Here is a 20,854-nt window from a genome sequence, read left to right as displayed (position 1 = left end):
GTTGGTTGATGCTTTGTGTTATTTCTTTGTATTGCTCAAGGATCCCAGAAGCTTTTGAAAATCTGAAGAGAGAAGTCAGAGCTTATATCTTGACAAAAATCTCTTCTAAGAGGAGGAAAGGAGGAAAAATCAGGGATCTTTGCATGTGGAAAGTAGATAGACAGAGTACAGGGGAAAAAAAAAATGACACGGTGCTTAGAAACATGAAATAACTGGGACAAAAATTCTGATGGGAAAGGAAGATGGAGAAGCATGTTCAGGTAGGGTGGAAGTTTAAAACAGAATTGTAGAAAAGAGAATGGTAAGGAAGAAAGGAAAAGTTGGGAAAAAACATGTATTACATTTTACAAAGAAGCAAAGCTTCCTGTGGAAAAAAGAAATTCTAAATATTTCCCAAAAAAGAATTTCCATGAAGGGAGTCCCTGTGACTTTCGGGCAAATTGCATGAGCTGCAATTTGAGATCAGTAGGGGTTAATTGTTTGATTTCTCTTTTGCTGTTGCATGTGCAAATATCACATCATATGTTCCTTTATTTTGTTTTTCTTTCTGTGAAATACAAAACATCTGTGGTGAGACTGCCCAGTATTTCTCTCAATCTGGCCTGTAAGGCTTTTGCAGTAAGTAATAATTTATTATGACTGAGCCAATCAACAAACACAGAACAAACTCACTGCTATTGTAAACCACATGGTTAGTTTCAAAAAAAAATGTAGTCATCTTCAAACCGGTATGCTGCAACATAAAATAATTAAAATTCAAGGCAACATCAAAGAGGTTTAACTGAAACATTTTAAAAAGCTGCCAACATTCTGAGAAATGAATTGCCATACATGTTTTCCTAGGGGAAATTATTAAATTAATTGGGAAAAAAAAACCAAACAACTATAATACAATTGATAGCACTTACTATCATAATAAATGAGCATCACAGAGTCAATTTTTAATCGGGATTAGAGATTAAATGGCAACAGGCTGATAAGTATAGACAGTTTTCACCTAAGGTAGTTCTTTGATGGAAACCTCTTCATTTCAATCTTGAGCATCATGCACCTAGTTCTAGACATGTTTCCTGTTCAGTGGCTTGGCTGAGTGCAGAAAAGCAGATCTACATATGCCTGTGATATGGAAATTCATGTACCCTTTTCTAGTACATACCACACTGGTTCCTTTTTATCCATACACAGATGACAAGACTGGCTTTTTGGCCCACTTCCCACAGTGAAATAGTCTAAAGCCAATGTCTGTAGAGAAGAAATGTTAAATGTTTTTATAAGATTTACTATTAATTAATATTATGTAATAATTTCTAAATAACTAAGGCAGAAAATGAAAGGGATTTACATGAGGACTGGTAAGAGTTTTTATAAGAGCTAAAAAAAAAAAGAAAGAGGATATGTCATTCTGTAGAAATCCTTACTGTAGCCGAACCTGCATGTTTGCTTTTTTCGTGTGGAATTACCATACTGGTGATTCTATTTCATGCAAATACTTTAATAAACTTTCAGCTCGGTTCAGCTGTAGCAATTCTTTATTTTATCACATCACCCCTGCAGAAATATAAATCAGAATTCCTTTCACGTTCTGAAGCAAAGAATCCTGCTTGGAAAAGGCCAGGATTTGAACAACAGAATCCTGGCAAACTGGAACCAAGATGTGTGAGGGGAGCCAAGGTAGGAAGCTGACACAGCTCTTGGTTATCCCCAAAAACACGATGTTGCCCTGCATACAATGTTCACATGCCTTCAGAAAGTGAAATGAGGAACAACTTTTCCACTTTGCTGCTTCATAAAACATCTGGAATAATTATGGAGACTTGTGCAGTTGAAGACAAAGGTATTAGCAATGCAGTTCTTATGTTTCTAAATATGTTCCCCACTTTGCTGTCACAAGTACTGGAACTAGCATGCAAGAATCCTGCAGTGTGTTTGGCCCACAGGCCAGGCTAACTGATATATTTTTACTTTAGCTGTTGGCTACCAAGTGCCTGAAGGCCACAGGAGTACATGTTTCTGGGCCAGCTCTGTACTAAGCTAGCCTCAGATAATGCTAACACATCCTGGCTGCAACCCATGCAGAAGCTAAGATAAAGCTAAGATAAAGTCCTTCGTGTTCATATTTCATAGTCAGATTCCCAACTACAGCATAAATTAGCTCAGCTTACTCACCTACTATTCCATGTACGTGGTTATTGGTGTAGCAGTGGTGCCAGCCATTGATTAAAAACACACATGGGCCCTCAGGTAGAGAATGATAATAACAACAATAAATTGAATAATAACAACTTCATCTCTTCTTTTAGCACCTGTATCTTCTCAGCAATTTACATACAGGTCAGAATATGTTCTATGTTTACCCTGTCTCAACATTGTTATCTCTTTTGGTAAGTAAGAAAATCCTAGTATTTAAAGTTTGATAGCCCAACACAAAACATACACATCCCAATTGGCTGTCAAAACTGAACTGTAAAGACTTGCAAAAAGTAACTACCTGTCTCTGGGTATTTCTTTGATGCCTTTTTTATGCTTCTGCTCAAACAGACAGAGGACTCACCAAATAACAGTCTCTCTTATTTGCAGCCACAGAGAAATGCACTTGGTCATGTAGCTCCAATTTTTCAGCTACCCTGCATGGGGCTTGTGTTTTTAATGGGGTTGTGATTATTTCAGCTATATGTTCCAAAAAGGGGCAGAACAGGTTTGACGTTTTCTTGCATGTAAGGTTTTCATCTATCTGCTTCCCCTGCACTGTGCAGTAATCTTGTAACTGGAGTGTCTATTTACCTTACTTCGCTGGAAGGAAAAAAACGTGTCAAATGAAGAAAGGAGTAGAAAGAATATCTAATGTTCTACTGACAATTTAAGGAGCTTCAAGGATACCACACTTCCCAGTATATTGCCACGTCTCGTGGTATCACCTCACAGTAACATTAGGAATTGATGTCCAAGGGTACCTCACAGCCTGCACGGCTGCCAGGACCTGAGGACTGCATGGGCAGTCACCAGCAGCCACCACAGGTGTACTGTGGAGTGAATTGTCTACAATCATACGGACTGGAGTGAGTTAATAAACTGCACACCGTGGTAACAGGTTACTAAAATGCTTATGCATGAGCAGGCGTATGTGTATATTGTTCTGTACAAATGGAAAGCTCCTCCTAAATGCTGGGAATGTATCCTGGGTGGATTTTTAATACAATAAAAACCTAGTCCTCTTCTACTTTACTCAAGTTATTCCCTCGATTTCAGTGAAAATAGGACTGCTTATAAGGATTAGAATTATTCTTTGAACTCTATGAAGGAAGAAATGTTGTGCTTCGATGTACTTACAGCTTACACAAACCTCAGTTGAACATATATTACTAGTAGCACTGAAGTCATATCTCGTATATACATTTTTACTCTTAGGAAGTTTCATAAACATGTTTATTTCTGACCAAATTAAGCTTATTGCTGTGTCTTAGTTGTAAAAACTAATAGTAAGATCATGTTTTAAAAATTAGCTTCCAGCTGAATGCTAATAAACCATGGATGCACATCCCTTGCATTTTCTATAAACTTTCTTCCTCAAAATTTGATGTCTGCATTACATCTAATGAGCAGGTCACCATTTTAGATACAAATGTAAAAGAGATGAGCTTGGAGTCCTGCTTTAAGGGCAGGACAGTAAGGCCGGACACATTTGTTTTCTTGCAGACTTCACTATAGTCTAATGTTTCATTTTCTGTGCACGTGCCATTGAGATTTATTTGAAACTGCCTCTTGCTGTTTCATTTTTCTTGCATGAAGGAATTTTTTAATATTTTTAATACAGTTGGGTTGGGGATTAGTGTTACAGAGCTGCACTGCAATGACAAGAAACTAAAATTAGAGACACGTATAAATAAAAGTACACAAGCTGAAAAACAGTGCATGAGGTAGGAGGAGATAAACTGCTGTCTCTGCAGACACTCTTGCTCCACTGCCTGTTGCACAGAGCCTGAAGCAGGTTAGTTAGACTTCCACACAGTGGAATCTGAGCTTTTGGGTACAGATACACCTAGAAAGTAAACACGAAAAAATCCACACAAAACAAACAGTTCATCCAGTTTATGATCACTTCATCTGGTTCAATGTCCTGTGTAGTACTGGCAATACAAGTTTATTCACACACACACACATACATATATATTTGATTAAAGCCATTGTCTTGCTGGTTTGCTGAAGGATAGCCCGTGTTTTTACTAAAACATAGCTTCCAGAATGGCATCTAGCCTCAGTCAGAAGACACTGAGAGACAGGGTACTGATTATTGCCACTGGAAATTTGTTTCAGTGGCTTTCTGGTTTCGTCTGTTAGAAATTTGCTCCTGTTGCATCTCTCTTTGCTGAAGAGCTAGGAGCTAGCTGCTCAGCGCCCAGCATTTTCTTCTTAAGAGGTACTGTCACTCTTCTTTCCCACCTTGCAGTTGAAGTTGAGAATCAATGATGGAGTCCTATACCTTGAACGAAACTTTATTAAAAAACAAACACAAGTCCAAACACAAGTTTTTTCTGAACTTAGAAGAATCAACTAATGACCAAACCTTATTTTCAGCCTCTGTCCCTTGGGAAACCTATTTAAATATGTGGTTTAGCATCTGCTCAAGCCTTACCATCTGGCTGCAGGGCGTGGGGGCAGATTGTTATTTTTGGGGGGTGCGTGGTGTGGACCGACTACTGAGCTCATGCCTACATAAAGGAGTTTAGCGGCTTATTTATATCTGCTCTGAACAAAACTTTAGCAAGTTTGCCTTGGGGATGAAGCCAACACCCAGCTGATTAAAGGAGACTGAAAGGAGCTGCGCAACACGTTGGGCGTGCTGTGGCATCCTGCTCTCCCAATTGGAGCTAACCTCAGAGCAGGGTCTTTGGGAGGAACCTCCCCTACACTGCCCACCAAATCTCTCCTTTATTTACGGGTTCTCAATCCACTGAATGCAACGGGTGCTCAAGGCTACAGACTACTACGCTATTTTTAATTGAAAAAGGCTCTCCATTCTGTATGTATTCCCAGCCAAACCACTAACTCTTAAATCATTTAATCCAACCTTGTTGATTAAAGTCGATTATCATGAGTTAATAACCTCATATCTGAATCCTGATAGAGCTTTTTATGATTAAAATGGTTATTTGCAAAACTTGTATATTGGCACAGTATCTCTGTGCACACCATTTCCTTCTTCCTATTGTTTTTTAGAGAAGTACCTGGACAGATGTGGTCAAGTACCCAAACTTGACAAGGCTCAAATGTTTGGCTTCTGGCTTCTTATTTATTGTAAATTGAATTGTACCCTAGAAAGGCAGATAGGCCTATCAGTGCTCTGCAATCAGTTCCAAGGGAGAATGCTACTTCATTAAAACTAACAAATATTTTCCATGTTAGGATTCCAACTTTCCGGGGAAAATATTCAACTGCTAAACCCGCAACAGTGTATGAGAATATGTTTATCTTCAGGAATAATTGTAACTGACTTGTGTCCGAGGTTTGAGGCCTGCACAATATCACATCTGCCTTTTTAAGAGATAGTGTCAGTGTCGGGATGCCGCAGCTCACCAGGTCCTCACACTTTGATGGCAGTTGTCATCTGCTATGTTGCTCCACTCACACTGCTGGTATCTGTGATTTCTTTGCTATTTGCTTCTTCCTGTTTCATCTCCCTCTTTCACAATGTTACACACAGCAAACGGCATTAACAAATTGTTTGCGCTGGTGAAAAATACGTTTTTAACCTCATGGATGTTTCTTCTTGGAGCTGTCATCCGAAATCTGGGAAAAAAAAATCTCTAATTCCAAAGTGATGCTAGAGAGCTAGCATCCAGTCTACATGAAACATTCATCCTGACCGAGTTCCTTATTTATTGATCTCTGTGCACCATTTTTGCACTTAATCCTGCTGTGAGATTAGTTATTGCTATTACTTCTGGGCCAGCGGAGTTGCAAATGCAAACATTCTTGCAAAGACAAATATTCCCTGGCATGTACTGTCTTCAGTTTCAGAATACTCAGACTCTGGACAATCCCTTCTGTAACCACAGCATCTCTGGGGCTGTTGCTAACTCTGCAGCTACATCACTGCGCTTCTTCTCTTTGCAGTGTTTTGCATCTGTATTTGACGAAGAACATTTTATAAAAGAAGCACATTGTGAGCCCTCTGTCCTCTCAATTTCTTATTTTTCATTTTACAGAAGCTGCATTCTGTTTCAGAAGTTGCTGATCAGCTTAGCGTCTGTGTTCTCTCTGGTTAGAGGCATTATTGCCTTGCTCCTTTGATACAAAGAGCCCTGAGATTTGATCTTGCTATCTGCGCCGTGACACAAAAGCATGGAAATGATTATGTTGTAGCATTTTGTATGATATTGAGACTACAGTATTTTCACCTTCACTTACATTTTGGGCAGCATCCCTTCACTTACAATACTGCAGATCTAGGCAGTTTGAAGAAGAATATTATATGACATTGTGTCCTGAAAAGATGTTGCACTGCCACAGGGTTCTGCAGGGCCTGTCTGTTTCCTAGGCTTTCCTGGACGGACAGCCATTCGTCGCTGCTACACCAGTTAGATTTATAAATGGGACACTAATTTTCACACTTGCAGCAAATAATAACAATAAAAAAATCATGTTGTATAAGGAGTTGTTAGCATTAAAGCCGAAACAGTAGTAAGCAATCCAGCTTTTAGACCAGAAGCGATCACAAAAAAGCCACTCATTTGGGACTGTTCATGAGCGTTACATAGGTGACAAGACCTCCTAGGTACAGCGGGCTCAGTGCACAGTGCTGCTGCGATGGCACCATTTGGCCTTCGGTCATTCTCTGAGGCTGAGGCCAAGCAGCAGAGGACGGCTCTGGAAATGCAGCTGGTGCTGGGAACCACACCTCCGTGCGTGGGGAACACGGCAAGGACCTTGGCCTAGCGGGGGGGCAACAGCAGCCACGTTTTAACGTGCCATTTCCCAAAGCTGTTTCTTTAACCAGTACAGAGACGGCGTCCTTTTCCACTTTTCTACCGTTCATCACTTCGTACTGTTTGATCTGCATTTCTGCTTTTCAATTTCACGGGTTTTCTTTCACGGTACGGCTTCTTTTGGGAATTACTCCAGAGCGGGCTGCCGGGGAAACTTTTTTTCCTCGACGGCGTCAAACCCCCCCTCCGGACAACGCCGAGCCCGGCCCCGAAGGAGGCGATGGCGGCGCTCCCCGACTCCGCAACTACAGCTCCCGTGTGGCCGTGCGGCGCGGGGCGGGGCGCGGGCGGCGGAAGGGCGCCGCTGGCGGGCGGGCGGCGGCGGGGGCCGCTCTATCCGGGCCTTTGGCGCTTCCCTTCCTTTCGCGCCGGCGGCCGCTGCGAGGCGGCGGGTCCATGTGCGCACGGCGCGGCGCGGCCCCGGCCCCTGCCCCCCGCCTCCTGCCGCCGCCGGCATGGACCCCAACACCATCATTGAGGCCCTGCGGGGCACCATGGACCCGGCGCTGCGGGAAGCCGCCGAGCGGCAGCTTAACGAGGTGAGGGAAGCCGCGGGGCCCGGGCCGGGCGGCCGCAGCGCCGGAAGGGGCACGGCGCGGGCGGCGGGGTCGGGGCGGGCCGCGAGGCAGGGCTCGGCCCGGAGCGGCGCGGCGGAGCGGCGGGCGGGGGAGAGTGGGGCCGGGCCGCCCGCTCCCTCGGCCCTGCCCGTCTTCCCCGCGCGGGCTGCGGGGACCCGCCTGTTGTCGCGGGCCGGGCCGCGGCGTCCCCGCACGTGGCGGCGGAGCTCGGGCCGGGCGGGGCTCCGAGCCGGGAACGGGCGGCGGCGGGCCGTCTCGTTTCCTTTGTGCCTCTGCTCGGCCGGGGGTCGTAGCGGGGCGCGGACCCGGGGCCTCGGGCCGCCGGAGGGACCCGCGGGGCGCAGTGCAAGGCGGCTCGCCGCCTTTGGGAGCGGGCTGCAAGAGTCCCGTCGCTCCGCGTTGAACTCGGCCGGTGGGCGAGGGGCCGCGCGTTCCCCGAAATCCTTCGGGCTCCGGCACGGCAGCGTGGCCGAGCTGGGCGTGCTGAGCGGGTGTAGCGGCAACACGTGCCCGGGAGACGGGAGAGAGGCGGCGGGGCTCCGGCCCGGCCCTGTCATCTGCTCGCACCGCGTGCCTCCGTGCTGCGGCCTAACAGCTGGCGGGCCCCGGTTCCGCGGGCCTGGGAGACAGCTGCCTTCTTGTTTCGATTCACCTGGGAGCTGGAAACTCCTTCTTGACGAAACCCAAGCCGTGCGGCTTCCGGACATCTTGAAGAAAAGGTGCTCCGGTGGTTGGCGTGGAGGAAAGGGGCTGAAGGAGGAGGAGGTGAGGGGTGAGCCTGCGTGGCAGCTCCCGCGGTGCTCCGAGCCGGGCCTTCCCACACACGTTTTCCTTTGTCGCCCTGGAGCAGACCTCAGGCCTACCGCAGTACGTCCAGCATGGCCGTGTTCACTCAGCTTCTGCTGGCAGCAGGGAACTTCAAAAACTGGAAGTACGACTTGTCATACTGTGAGAGTGTGTAGCTGCACCGAGTGCCTGGAAGTCGCTCAATAAGCGCGTGCTGGACGCGACTGCAATCCGTAGCTGGAACACTACACAGCGATTAGATTTGTGCAAAGTAGTTGCCTATCTCCTCCGTATCTTTCTGTAAAAAGTATTCTCAGTGGTTTCTTTGTAAACTAAAAGTAAAAATAATGCAATGGCTTATAAATACAACATGAAATCTTAATCTGACTCCAAAATGTGAGTTTTTTATTCTGTGCGTGTCAATATCTATATATAGTAACTTATTTCGAATCTATTCCAGCTATTTTCTGCAGGTACTGAGTTGGCGAACGTGCAGGAAATTGTGTTCTCTGCCAGTTGGGTTCTTCAGCAAATGGCTAACTGTTACGTGAGGGGCTGTGCTCACCATCAGCTGCCTTCTGATCACGTTTCTCAATCAAAACATGGTCTGTCATGCACTACATCAGCATTAAACTGGAATAAAACCCAAATGTGCCCTTTCAGAAGCACCAGATGTCATTGAACCCTAGACTAAGAATTCCTTATTTGAAATGCAGCCTCACTGATCTTTCACAGAACCATTTGTGATAAAAAATTAAAAAACAGCCCAAGCTACTACACCCTAAACCTGCAAGCGTTGATGCACATGTGTAGTTTTATTCACTTTCATGATCTTGTTTTTACATAGAGTTACTGAAATCAGTTATGCATTTGCTTACAGGATACTACTCTGAATTTAACTGCTAGAGCAGTTATGTTATCAGTTAATATTTGATTACAATTATGTCTTCGTTCTTCTGCTGAGATGAAATCCTGCAACAGTGAATAATCTTGCAGGTGGCTAGGGACAGAAGAACACCTTTATAATCTGTCTATTAATTGTCCTTGGTTGACCTTTTATTGTATCCTTATTTTGCCTCTGGTGTCTCTGTTGAGCTGAGGGGACTTCTGAGTAGAATAATCTTCTACCTTACCAGGAAAGAATGAGCTTCAGCCAGTAACTGATATTTCTAATTAATGACAAGTTAAATATCTAGATCTGTCCATCGAACCCTTACCAAGCAAGAGTTTCCACTGACTTGAGAAAGGGGCTGTGTTGTGTGAGTGTTGTTTTGTACAGACCTTCTTATTTTTCCTTTGACCTTGGCTAAGTCACGCGTTCTTCCATTCTCTTTCACTACATTTTGACAAGTTATGTGACCTGTGCTTAAAGCACTGCGAGGACTTTGAGTTGAGATATGCTAAATGCAGGCAGCTCAGGGCTGTCCATCTCTTTGGTTTTAATGGGACAGGTTGAAGAGAACGATACCGTTAGCCCTTGTGTCCAGTGTATTACTTCCAGCTTCTTATAATTTCCAGGTAATGATACACTGTGAGGTGTTCGCTTGTCTCTGCTGTCTTGCAGAGGAGACAGTTTTACAGGGCCTTAGAACCAGACTCTTCCAGTAAGTTACTGGAAAGCAGCAGGAGGACTTTATTGCCTTTCAAAGCAGTCTTCATATTGTGCGTATAAAGTGTTTCCCAGAAGTGATGATGGAAGTAGATATTTTTAACTGTGCAGCTATGGAACGACCCCCTGAAAATTATGCACAGTGCTGTTTCATTCTTTAATATCAACATACGTGTCAAGGTGCTGTTGTTAGGTAATACCTGCCTTGCAGGTCTCTCCTCTGCAGCTAAGAGAATTGATCATATAACCATATTTGAGATTAACCCCGGTGTGGACAAGCTATTTTTCAGAAGAGCTATCCAACTTCTCCAACAATTTTTTTTTAATTATTTTTTAAAGAAAAGATAAACCAGAACCCCAGTCACTCATAATGTTTTGTATGCCAAAGCTTAACAGGGTTTAAGTGAGTTTTTACCCTGTTGCTCCATTGAGAGGTGCCTTGCAGAAGTTGTGTTTACTCTCTTTCATGTTCTGATACAAGTGATAATGGAAAAAAAAAATAATTGCTTGAGCTTGTGAACATGTCATCATAGAGTGCAATCTCTTTTACAAAGTGACCTCGTGTGGTGCCTTTCATTGCCTGCTCAGGAGATCCAAATGCCAGAGTAATGCATTGATGAACCAAAATGATTGGACTCTTAACTGTTGGGAACTTTGCAGTGAAGAGCTGTCCAAGGGAAAAAAGCAAGTTCCTTTTTACATACCTTTCACTCAGGGATTTCAAAATACTGGCATGCTGTGTATTTGAATGCTTTAGGATAGGTATTTGTAATGTTACTTTATATTTTTCTTTTTACCTAGGAGGTATAACGTGATCTTCATGTATGACACTTGCACCTATATACCGTAGTGTATCTAAGACCAAGAGCAGCACAAGTTTCCTGGCTTTGTCTGATTACTATATCATGAGTGTTTGTTGGAACTTCTTAGCATGGTATTCTCATGAAAGTGCGTGATTATTCTTTCCTATTTCCACCCCCTGGTTTTCCATTTGTATGTTGTGCTGTGTGTTAGACGAGAGATCTTTTGTGAGAGGATGGATTTAAGTTGTGTATGCAGAGGCTGATCCAGCACCAGAAATCCCCTTGGGGCCAGTGAGGAATCGAGGGAGTGTTGCTGTCACTAGGAAGCAGTTGGATGCTTGAATCATGCTAACTAATGCAAGGCAGAATCCTAGCAGACGAGGGTGCTTTGCCCCTTTCTTATGGCTTAGCAAATGGTTACTGTGTGTGCTTAGCTAACTTTTACAAAGAGCACGTTTCCTTTTTCCTCTTAATAGAAAAGTAAATAGATTTCAGAACTTGCAGACAGCACTCTGAAGTGAGCATCAAATACGTTTGCCAGATTTGATATGCGTGTATGTGTTTTTGGTGGACCTTAAGCTTCATTTACATATGCATTGCGGCTGCGAAAGAGGTGGTAAAACCAGCTTGCAAAAACCTGAGGTCAGAATGACTTCCACACCTGCTGAGTTCTTAAAAAAGGATTGAAAGAGTGCTACAGAGGAGTCTGCTGATTCAGCGTGGCCTTACAGTTCCTGACCTTACCTTTCTATAAAAAAAGCCAAGCTGTTTCATCTCAGTGTAATAGCTGTGTGTTCACCCAATGCTGTTACAGTCTAGATAAAAGAACTGCACTCTTCAGAATTGGAATTGAGGAAATGTATTTAAATTGTGGTTTTTAGCTCTTTAAAAAATAAGTTGTAGCTTTTATTTAAATGTGTGCTAATTTGAATAATTAATACAACTGAAGGTTTTAGTTTAGCAACACGTAGTATATATTTTATTACTATTCTGATCTGCTTTTTTGCTGACAGCTAAGGAGGTGCTTCACAGAAGGACAGAACTATAGGGATTGGAAGGGACCACTGGAGATCATCATCAAGTGCAACTCCTGCTGAAGCAGGTTTCCTACAGCAGGTCACACAGGAAGGCATCCAGGCAGGTTTTGAATTTCTCCATAGAAAAATACTTACCACCTCTCTGGGCAGCCTGTTCCAGTGCTCCACAACCTGTATAGTAAAGAAGTTTTCCCCTGTGTTCTGATGGAACTTCTGTGTGCCAGTTTGTGCCCATTGCCCCTTGTTCTGTTGCTAGGCACCACTGAAGGGAGCCAGGTCCCACCCTCTTTATTCCTGTGCTGCAGATGCTTATAAGCATTGGTAAGATCCTCTTTCAGTCTTCTCCCCTCCAGGCTGAACAGCCCCGGGTCTCTCAGCCTTTCCTCATACAGGAGATGCTCCAGACCCCTCACCACCTTTGTGGCCCTGCACTGGACTCTCTCTAGGAGATCCCTGTCTTTCTTGAACTGGGGAGCCCAGAATGGGACACAGCACTCCAGCTGTGGCCTCACCAGGGCAGAGTAGAAAGGGAGGATCACCCTTCACCTGCTGACCATGCTCTTTTTTTGTGCTCCCAGGGACACCATTGTCCTTGGCCACAAGGGCACGGCACTGACTCGTGGCCACCTGCTGTCCACCAGGACACCCGGGTCCTTCTCTGCAGAGCTCCTCTCCAGCCCCTAACTTGTGCTGATGCATATGGTTATTGCTTTCCAGGTGTAGGACTCTGACTCTGCAGATGCACTTGATATCTAAGAAGAATGTGTGGAGACAATTTCACCTGTGATTAAGCTCGTTCTTAATTGGTTAATATCATGCATGCTTTGTGTAAAATACAAATAATAGTGCTATTAGAGAAGAATGTCTTCAGTGGGTATCATTGGTGGAAACAAGTGCCTTTGTGTATCATAATGAACTGTTGGTAGTTCTGCATGCCATCATCTGGTTTCTTTGTACTTGATATATGTTTCAGATTGAGGCTGGCACGACACCTCATAAGAAAATTGTTTTAGCACATGGCTTGCAAACCGTCTTGGCTAGGAAAAGCCTGCGGAAAAAGATGAACAAAGATTGTATGTTCTGGAATGCTGATATTAACAGACAGTGGTGCAACGTTTGTGGTCTGATAGAATGCATTCCTCAGCCAGTGAGGCTGCATAGCAGAGATTGCTCTTGGGAAAAGTCCCCGGATTCTTTGGCTCTTAGACAACAGAAAGTCATACCAGTGACACGGCATGTTGGAAGATTAGTAACGGGGAAGGACTTGAGATGATTTTTTTTTTTGAGTGCTGACGTGCGTGTTGGGAAATAGACTTATGACACAAACTTCTTTCTGCAATTATTGTAGTTCTCTTAATTTCATATTTATACAAGTAAAGGGTGCTTGTAAGCAAGGAGCGTGAGAATGGTTTTGGGAATGGAAAGGGAGAAGGTTTGAACTGTCACAACTTCAGTCAGAAGTTGTCTCTGCTCTCCACGCAGTTGGAGTATACGAGAGAAGCTGTTGGGAAATGGTTTTAGTTGTTGTGTTCTGCAGGTCTCTGCAGACCAACAATAATTGTCAGTGCTGGTTGTTGGTTTTTTGTTTGGTTGGTTTTTTAGCAGTGGTGTCAGTGAAGGTAAACGCAGCGTCCTGAAGGCCAGCCATGTCTGCAGTACAAAAATACTAAAGATTAAAATAGCTGAAACGCGTGTCTGTTCGGTATTCTTAGTGCCACAGATAGAGAATCGGCACCTCTGCGATCTTCTGAAAAAAGAATCTGAAAGAGAACATCTGAAAGAAGATGTTCTTCTTATAGTAAAGCAAAACGAGGGAGCAAGCGAGGAGTTGTGTGGTACCTGGGCTCTCATATGCCCACTCAGTGTGCACATCCCTTCATGTAGCTGTCCTCTCCACATTTCAGCCTCTCTAGAAGCTGTTGGTTTTGATGGGGTGGGAAAGCTCGGTGTGAAGTGGTGGGAAGTCCTCTGTATAGAATGCATAGTGTTCATGGAGCTGTGTGTGAATTTTGCTGCAAGTGAATGAATTAATAGGATGTTTCAGGTGAAAAGTAGGAGTTACTTTATATGCTGGTTGTATTAAAATCGCCAATTATTTCTAGCCTGAGTCTGTGCTTTGAACCAGTAAAACTGATGGGGGAGCACATCCCTGGGATTGGTTGGTGTGTGATGACTGAAATGTTAATAAGGAAGATACCCATAAGGTTTTAGGAGACAAAGGTAATGGTGGAAATGTTCTGGTTTTGTGATATCAAATAATTTAATAGTTTAGAGGATGCAGTGAAAGTGAAGGAGTGGTGAGGCGTTGGCACAGTGGCGGAGTCACTGTCCCTGGAGGTGCTTGAGAACCATGCAGATGTGGGAGGAGGGATGTGGGCACGGTGGGGACAGGCTGGCATTGGTGAGATGAACTTACTGGTGGTCTTTCCAACCTCAGTGGTTCTAGGGAAATGTACTTGTTCTGCATACTAACATAGGCCATGGTTTTAGGCACTCCTGTGGCTTGCTACAATTACAGTCTCAGTCTTGATTTATTTTTTTAATATAGGAAAAGATTATTTGGGATTAATTCAGTTAAATTTCAGTGCGTGGCAGTCTTGTATATTGCTGTCTATTTTAGTTGATTGGTTTTTTTTGTTTTAAGGCACTTAACATTTCCTTATTCAATTTTTATTCTCATCAATTCCTTGTCCGTACTTAAGCAGCTTATTTTTTATTTTTATATTTTAATTGAAATATCTTTTATACTAGCTTTACTTCGAAGTACAGTTACCATTTGTCGCAAGAAAATGAAAGGAATACTTTCTTTTCAATGTTCTAGGATTAAATACTTCCCAAATTCTGAACATGAAGTGCACTGAAGAATTTTCAGTACTAAAAAGACAGTTAAATTTATCCTACTTACTGTAGAAGGACATAACTTCTTACTTCAAGTTTGTTTTGAGCGTCTTGTAATACAGCCTTACTCATAGCTAAGAGTTACTGAAACTGCATCCATTCCTCGAGAAGTTCTTAATGCATTTAAGTATAGGAGTACTGGGTACATCAGTGTTAGGGGTACAGTGGAATACTGTGTCCAAGTGCAGGCGTTGCTGCTGTGGGATTTCCAAAGTCAGTAGATTTTTAATGTACAACATTTTAGTATCTCGGGGCAAATCTTCAGTCAAATTAATTCTTTGTTTAAAATCAGAATGAAATATTAGAGGGGATGAAAGAAGCTATGCAGATGCAATTATTGTGCAAATACATGAGCAACTGCCACGTCCCTTATCAGTTTGTTTACATTAGAATATTTAGGAGATGTTTTATAAGGAAAATTAAAATCAGAGACAAGAACCCGGTGTGATGGGAGTGAGCTGGGCAGTGTTACCTGCTTAGGAGAAATGTTGACTTTTTGGTCAGTGAGCTCTTGGTTCTACTAAGCAAACAGAAAGGCAGTTCCTGTTCTTTTGCTCTGCTGCAAATTAGACATTCTCTTGTTTCTTTGTTTTGTTTTTATAAATGGGTACTATAGTTTTACTGCTTTTCAAAGAACTGGTTTATTTGCTTTTTGTGTAGAAAGTAAAAAGCTGAGTAATAAGTGGGTAAGAGTTTGCTTTCCAAGAGTTTAACAGGTAGCGATACTTAAGTCCGTACAGCTGCCTTTGATAGAATTGTTTCAAAGAGCACATGAACCAAGGTTGTCATGTTAGTGTAGGTGAAGCAGCTGCAGGTCCAGTCCATTGACTTTTGACCTTGAGGGAAATGATGTTGTTTTCCAGTCAGAAATAAGGATAGCTTTTTTTTTTTTTTGAGAATAGAATTTGACTCCACTTAAGCCTCCGTACTGCTGTTGTATGGTCGCACTTACAGTTGCTGCAGCAAAGCAGTAGCAGCAGTGGTCACTGCTCAAAAAGGTGAAGCGTAACTTGAACATGTTGGTTAAGGCTACAGGTGGTTTTAGAAATACAGTGTCTGTTGATTATGTGATAGAATGAATTGGTACCTTGTTTAAGGTCACTTGAAAGTTGCTGCAGTTGTTTTTTTGTTTCTGGATATTCAGTATTTTTTCCAGCACTGAGTGGCTATAAAAGGCTGACTCCTGAAGCTTACTTAATGATTTCTTCAACTCTATTACCTGAAATGGTAGGACTTTTCCTCTGTTGTGCTGTCTTCAGCATACAATGAGCATGGCATTTTTGAATGCTTTGTTTTGCTAGCTAACCGTGAAACTTGAGTTGTTGGTATTCCTTTCTTAATGTCACATCATTATAGAAAGGTGGTAAAAGCAAACAGGAGTACTCCGAAATGAAAACTTAAATTATGACAGTGTTAATTTACAACTTATTTATTTTTTGTGTTTTACAGGCTCATAAGTCAGTGAACTTCGTTTCAACTTTGCTTCAGATCACTATGTCCGAGCAACTGGATTTACCAGTGAGACAGGCAGGCAAGTTTTCAAATCCTTTTACTTTGTTTCTGCTGTAATGGTGTGTGCACACAGCTACATGTGCAGATACTGCTGAGGAATCCTAACAGTATTGATTTCCTGAAAGTCAGGAGTCATCAGAATTATGTTCATCATAACTTCACCTGGCACCATACACTAGATTAGAGAAAGAAAAGGTGGCTGACTATTCAATGATTGCTCCCCTTTGTCTCTCCGATCTTTGGGAAACCAGAGTAGTGCTAGTACACTTGGCCAGGGCAACTGATTTTACCTTCTGCTAGCATGCTAATGTTTCTGAACATTGTAAGTGGAAGAAAACAAATCATGTCCTTTGGAACCCACTTAATTTGCATAAGTCAAAGTCATCAGAAGAATTCAATTTTGTGTATTAACAGCTCCAAATATCACCTTAAAAGCTACTCTGATTACTTGATAAAGGTTTCTGATACAATCCTTCTGTGGATTCAGACAGCTCAGGAGATAGGATCTTGGCCAGTGATTTGGATTTTTTCCAGGTAATAGACTATTCCAAGTTGTAGTGCAAGCCTAAATTGTGTTTTTTGTCTTGATGCTTGTGGACAATTAAGATTATGTGTTAGGGTACTGCTTAACATGTATGTGAGAAAAGAGGGAGATTTGAAAACCTCTGAGAATTCCACCTTGATATAAGCTAATTAAAAAAATAAAGCAGTCTGTAGAGGGTGGGGACAGCTCACACAGCACATAGCCTACAAACAGTGCGTGTTTTGCAAAGCAATTAATGGTATGATAAATCCCACTGAGGGCTGACTCGAGTCTGCATCACTTCAGTGTTGTCATAGCACATATCTGCAGGCTGTTCTGTATCATGCAGACCCTTTCAGAAACCGTTTGCTTCTGACTCTTCAGAAGGTAGATGTGAGGTTTGCAGAAAGAATTTACGTTAGGGATTTGTATATAGAATTAGATTAATAGTAACTTTACTATTAGTTTGTAATTTGCGATTTCCTGTTGCCTTTGTCAGTCTGTTTCTTTTCAAGTGCTGTAAGCTATACTCAGCCAAATAAGCAGTTTGGATTTGGTTGTCAAAAGGTAAAAGAATGCATTTGTGCCAGCAGCCCAATTGTGCCAGCAGCTGCAAAGTGCTGTGGCCCGTTATACTGGTAGAAAGGAGCTCTCTTTCAACATTTACACTTGTGTGAGGGACCTAATTTTTTGGCGGTTTTTTTTTTCACTTGGAAAATACATAGGATGTTTTGGATAGTCATTAGTGTTAATTTTATTTGGTCTGTTTTAATGAAAATAGCAAGAAATGTTGTAAAGGATTTGTTCAGCAGCTTACTGCTGAAGTGTTACATGAGCTTTTTATATGTAACAGAAGAAAAGTTTTTGGTATTTTCATGTGGATACACATTATTTACAGTACTAAATATCCCAATAGGTGAAGAAATGCAACATGGCAAATTAATAACTTGTATGTTTTGTGCGTTACGGTTCTCCTTGTTAGAAATGGTCAATGCATTGATCATTACAGTCAGTTTTTCTGAAATAGATTTGTCTTGGCAAGACGAGCATTTATTTGATACTTTGGTTATGAGCTGCTTTGTTACTTTTGTCTGACAGGGGTTATCTACTTGAAAAATATGATAACCCAGTATTGGCCGGACCGGGAAACTGCACCTGGAGAGATTCCACCTTACTCCATCCCAGAAGAAGATAGACACTGTATTCGTGAAAATATTGTAGAAGCCATTATTCACTCTCCTGAGCTGATCAGGTATGCAGTTTGTGCATGTCTTTGAATTTGCTATGGCTTCTGACTTTTCTGTGTGCTTGTTTCTTCTTTTTACACAACTGAGATAGCCTGAATGTTAAGCATGTGGAAACTTACTGGTAGAAAATCCTTTGCAATGAAAAAGTCAGACCCCTGTCGCTTCATTTTTTTCTTAAATTGAGCACTATTCAACAGAAAGTGTGGAACCTAAACTTTCTATTTAAAGAAAATACGCTTGAATTTAAGTCGTGGGATTAGTTGTTGCAATGCCACAAGAATATTATTAATTATTTCATCATTATACACTTGATTTGCAGAGTACAACTTACTACTTGCATTCATCATATTATCAAGCATGATTATCCTAGTCGTTGGACTGCAGTTGTGGAGAAAATTGGGTTTTACCTTCAGTCTGACAACAGTGCTTGTTGGCTTGGGATTCTTCTATGTCTTTATCAACTTGTGAAAAACTATGAGTAAGTGGTGTGGTTTTTTTTTTCCAACCATATATAAGAGCAGAATGAATATGCTTATATCTCTTGTGTAGCATGTATATTTTGCAACAGTGTGAAATTGCATGTGGGATGGAGCACAGGTTGATAGACATCTAAATTTAGAGAATATCCTTGAATGTTTACCATGCAGTTGCTGGCTCATATTTTCTATACTAAGAAATTACAGAAAAAACTGCTTCTGTTAGAAAATTAAGATTGGAAGAAAGGGTGCATCTTTAAAGGGCTGATTTGGTGGTACATATATTTGGATTGAAATGTTAGAGTATCAGTAGCAGTTAACATGCGAAGGTTTCAAAGTGTGAAATCTTGAATGTTAGGAAATGTCAAAATGAGTCAGCTTTGGTTTGATCCTCTTGTAAGTTTTGAATATCTTTGGCTCTGTATCTGGTCTTACACTCAAAGCTTTAGAGCTTGAGAAGTTATGTGGAACTCTGCTGCTTCTGGCTTGTAGAAAGCTGCTTTTTGTGGCAGAGGTTGCAATCCTGAAGTCATGGGCAGCAGTAGTAGTGTAACTGGTGGAATCCACAGTTTAATCTTTGAAAGCCATTATGTGCAGTGTTACTTTATGTAGAATTCATGACATTAGAATGGGTGGATAATGGTTCCTCACAAATCATTTTCAAGAGAAGAGCTTTAAACCCCTCTGTAAGTAATTGCATTCCAGAAGTCTTTCTGTGAATACAAATGGGAAGTCCTGATAAGAAAGCAAGCTTACTCAACTTTCAAATATATTTCATTGAATATGCAGCAGAAATCTATGAGATAAACACGAAGCATTGACTGGTGGTAAATTATGACTGTAGTAATCCTTTGTAAGGAAGACTTTTAATGTGAGCATAGTCATTGCATGATTAACTAAGGTAACAGATGTGTTCAGAGTGTTAGCTGATCACGTGCTTTAACTGGGGCCAGCAACTATTCATACTTTGCTTTCTGGTGAAGTTAGCAAGGATGGGCTTTACAAATCATATAGCAATGTGTAAGCTATATTGAACAGGATTTTGGAATTCAGTGTTCTGTTGGTGGTTTTTACAGCACGGGTCATTTGGGAGCAAAATGAGTAGACTTTATATTTCTGCAAATTGGCTCTGGTAAGAGACTGAGCGTTGATTAATGTTTACTAGTAGCGAAAAGTCTACAAAAGATGCATCTTTAAAACAAAGAAAAAACAACAGACAAAACCTTCCCACAAGAACTCAGGAGTATTAATTGCTTAGACAGAAAAATCATGCTGTATATTCTTGGTGATTCTTCACTTCGTTCTTAGTTATTGCTGGTATGAACTAGATGCAGTGTTGCAGAGTGAATGCTTGAGTTAATAAGGACTTCCTTCTTAGCAAATTAAAAGCTGGGGGAAGATTTAAAAATGTGGCCTCATTTTAATTCAGAAATGTTGAAATATTTTGGGAAAGGGAATGGAGCTCTCCTTTCAGCATAGGCATGGAAACATCTGGGGCCCTATTTCAGAGGGTGTTGCAATGGAAGGCTGCTGCGAGTCTGTCACGTGCCCTTCAGGCCTACGTTCAGATCGTTAGATGTGGGCAAATCAGATGGCAAAATGTGGGAGACCTTTCAGTTTGCCTTCCTTAATGCTGGTGAAGCAATCCAGCTTTTGGAAATATTTCTAATGAAGTGTGAACCCTGATGGATGTACTTCTGGAATTTTACTGACTAGCCCAACATCTGCTATGTCTGGCAATAAATGTGTTCCTTTTGCTTGCAATTTCTGTAGTGCTCTGACTGTTTTTTTCACTACAGTAATAGTGTGGCAGAATGTGATTTAGTATTCAAAGTGTGTACATTGACAGGAATGCAGTACTAGGACAAGCATAATGTGGATTTATAGTGGAGTAACAAACTCCTTCGTTTTTCAACTTGCTTTTTGGTTGTAATGTTGCGTGGCTCAGAGCTTTACTCCAAGTTCTGTAGCTAGAAATGGTTGGGATTTTTTAACCACACATTGTACTGAACTGTAATATAACCTACTTGTATCTCCTCTGGAGAGAGGTGGGCTTAGAGAATTCCAAGACTGTGTGAGAGACCTATAAAGCTAGCTGTGTTTTATTTAAAGGTATAAGAAACCAGAGGAGCGTAGTCCTTTGATAGCTGCAATGCAACATTTTCTACCAGTTTTGAAGGATAGTTTCATTCAGCTGTTGAGTGATCCATCTGATCAGTCTGTCCTCATCCAGAAGCAAATCTTCAAAATATTTTATGCCCTCGTCCAGGTAAAAATAAATTTTGTGTGTTTTTTGGAATAAGTAATTTAAAGCATTATTTTTTTTTTTTTCTTAAAGTAGAGTGAAATATTAACAGTATTAGATTAGTTGTGGCAAATAATTTGCATTTACTCGGCTGTGG

At 41.9% G+C, this 20,854-nt stretch overlaps 1 protein-coding gene across 1 annotated transcript in view; it reads left to right on the top strand.

Moving 5' to 3' along the window:
* Positions 1 to 7,379: 7,379 nt before the first annotated feature.
* Positions 7,380 to 20,854, top strand: part of IPO7 (importin 7) — a gene marked incomplete at its 3' end in the record, with an annotated part of 31,755 nt that continues 18,280 nt past the window's right edge. The window contains exons 1-5 of the mRNA XM_079537278.1: positions 7,380 to 7,522; positions 16,144 to 16,225; positions 17,828 to 17,981; positions 18,296 to 18,454; positions 20,565 to 20,721. Coding sequence (XP_079393404.1) covers positions 7,439 to 7,522; positions 16,144 to 16,225; positions 17,828 to 17,981; positions 18,296 to 18,454; positions 20,565 to 20,721 — 636 coding nt within the window. The 5' untranslated portion in view covers positions 7,380 to 7,438. The remainder of the gene's footprint in view (positions 7,523 to 16,143; positions 16,226 to 17,827; positions 17,982 to 18,295; positions 18,455 to 20,564; positions 20,722 to 20,854) is intronic.

The sequence above is a fragment of the Tetrao urogallus genome (assembly GCF_951394365.1).
Source record: "Tetrao urogallus genome assembly, chromosome: 6".
In the NCBI taxonomy this organism is placed as follows: domain Eukaryota; kingdom Metazoa; phylum Chordata; class Aves; order Galliformes; family Phasianidae; genus Tetrao; species Tetrao urogallus.
This window is presented reverse-complemented; position numbering and strand designations above follow the sequence as displayed.